At 45.2% G+C, this 1,536-nt stretch overlaps 1 protein-coding gene across 1 annotated transcript in view; it reads left to right on the forward strand.

The window, feature by feature from the left end:
• LOC119581720 (multiple epidermal growth factor-like domains protein 11) overlaps positions 1 to 1,536 on the forward strand; it is an 18,007-nt gene that overhangs the window by 3,675 nt on the left and 12,796 nt on the right. Inside the window, exons 5-7 of the mRNA XM_037929845.1 lie at positions 1 to 83; positions 275 to 547; positions 1,181 to 1,519. The exon at positions 1 to 83 is cut by the window's left edge and continues 181 nt beyond it. Coding sequence (XP_037785773.1) covers positions 1 to 83; positions 275 to 547; positions 1,181 to 1,519 — 695 coding nt within the window. The remainder of the gene's footprint in view (positions 84 to 274; positions 548 to 1,180; positions 1,520 to 1,536) is intronic.

Raw genomic sequence — 1,536 nt, forward strand, 5'->3', positions numbered from 1 at the left:
CCAGAAGGCTATGAAGGGCAGCAGTGCCAAGTCGCCACTTGTGGAGCTCAGCCGGAAGTGCATAATGCTATCCTGTGCAATAAGTGAGAGTCTATTGGTATTGCAGATTTCTGATCTATCAAAACTCCTTCAGTTGTCATCATTGTCACAAAACAGGGATAATGAATGGAGTTGAAAGACAGGCGAATAAAGAAAATACTCATGCAGATACCATTCACTTCTAATATGGCATATAACAGTTTTTATTTCCTATTCATCCCAACCACCTTCTCAGAGCTGCTGGTTTGACGATTACCTGCACCAGTGGCTACAAATTAACCACAGGATCAATGAGCGTGGTGCTGCACTGCAACGAGGGTTCCTGGGTATTGCAAGGCCAAGACGAGACACCCGAGTGTGTGCCACAGTGTTGGCATGAGTGCAAGAACGGAGGGAAGTGCGTGGCACCCAACGTCTGCCAGTGCCAGGAAGGGTACTGGGGCAAGTACTGTGAGCACCGGAAGTGCGTTCACCTGCCTGAGATATCCAGTGCCATATTCATTAACAAGTGAGTTTATGCTGAAGGTGACTGAAAATCTTTGAGAGGGTGTTACACATAAAAAAATATCACATATAGAAGCATTCATACAAACAATGAGATGTTACTGGTGAATAAGTAGATACAAACGTCATTGATAATGCGCTTTTTCGTTGGGCCATTCTCGAAATCTCCTACCCCCCCAAAAAAAAAAAACATATTTCTTAACTTTGCTGATCAGCTTTATAATTCCTCACACGCAAACTACAGTAGTGCATTAACAAATGATTAAATAAAAAAATTAAACTGGGAAAGTGGAGTTGAATCCTGAAAACCACAGAAAATATAAACATTTGAGGGGGAGGGATTGAGGAACGGGGATTACTTCTAGGATTGCAGGTAGGTACTTTCTCAGGGCCCCCTGGAAAGTTAATTTTAGACATTCTCCCTTTGTTAGTTAATGGTTAATTCTAGACTGTCTGCCCTTATCAGTTAGGTTCTGATTTCAGACTTTCTCCCCTTATCAGTTTTGACCGAATTTCAGCCTATCCCCCTTATCATATCAGTGCTATTTTCAGACTTTCTTTCATTGTAACTTAAAGCCTAATCTCATCCTATCCCCCTTCCTTGCCATCTCACCAACCCCACTTTACCAAACAACAGGTTAAGCCACGCCACAGTATCATGCCCGTCGGGATACAAATTCCTCAACGGCGAGACCACGTACGGAGGCATCACGTGTCGAGAGAGAGACGGGTTGTGGGCGATTCCTCGAGAGTACCAGATGGCTGGGTATATCGCTCCTCATCCGTCCTTCAGGAACGCCCCTCGATACGGTTCCGTCGCTTGCGTGTTCTCTTGTGATCCGGGGTGCGAGAACGGCGGAACGTGTGTGGGGGAGAACGTGTGTTTGTGTCCTGAGAGCTTCCGTGGTAAGACTTGTGAGGGGAGGAAGTGTAATGCCACGGTTCCTCACGTCAAGAATGCTGTCTATTACCAAGGGTAAGTGTTTAAATGGA

Source organism: Penaeus monodon, chromosome 15 (assembly GCF_015228065.2).
Source record: "Penaeus monodon isolate SGIC_2016 chromosome 15, NSTDA_Pmon_1, whole genome shotgun sequence".
Taxonomy (NCBI): domain Eukaryota; kingdom Metazoa; phylum Arthropoda; class Malacostraca; order Decapoda; family Penaeidae; genus Penaeus; species Penaeus monodon.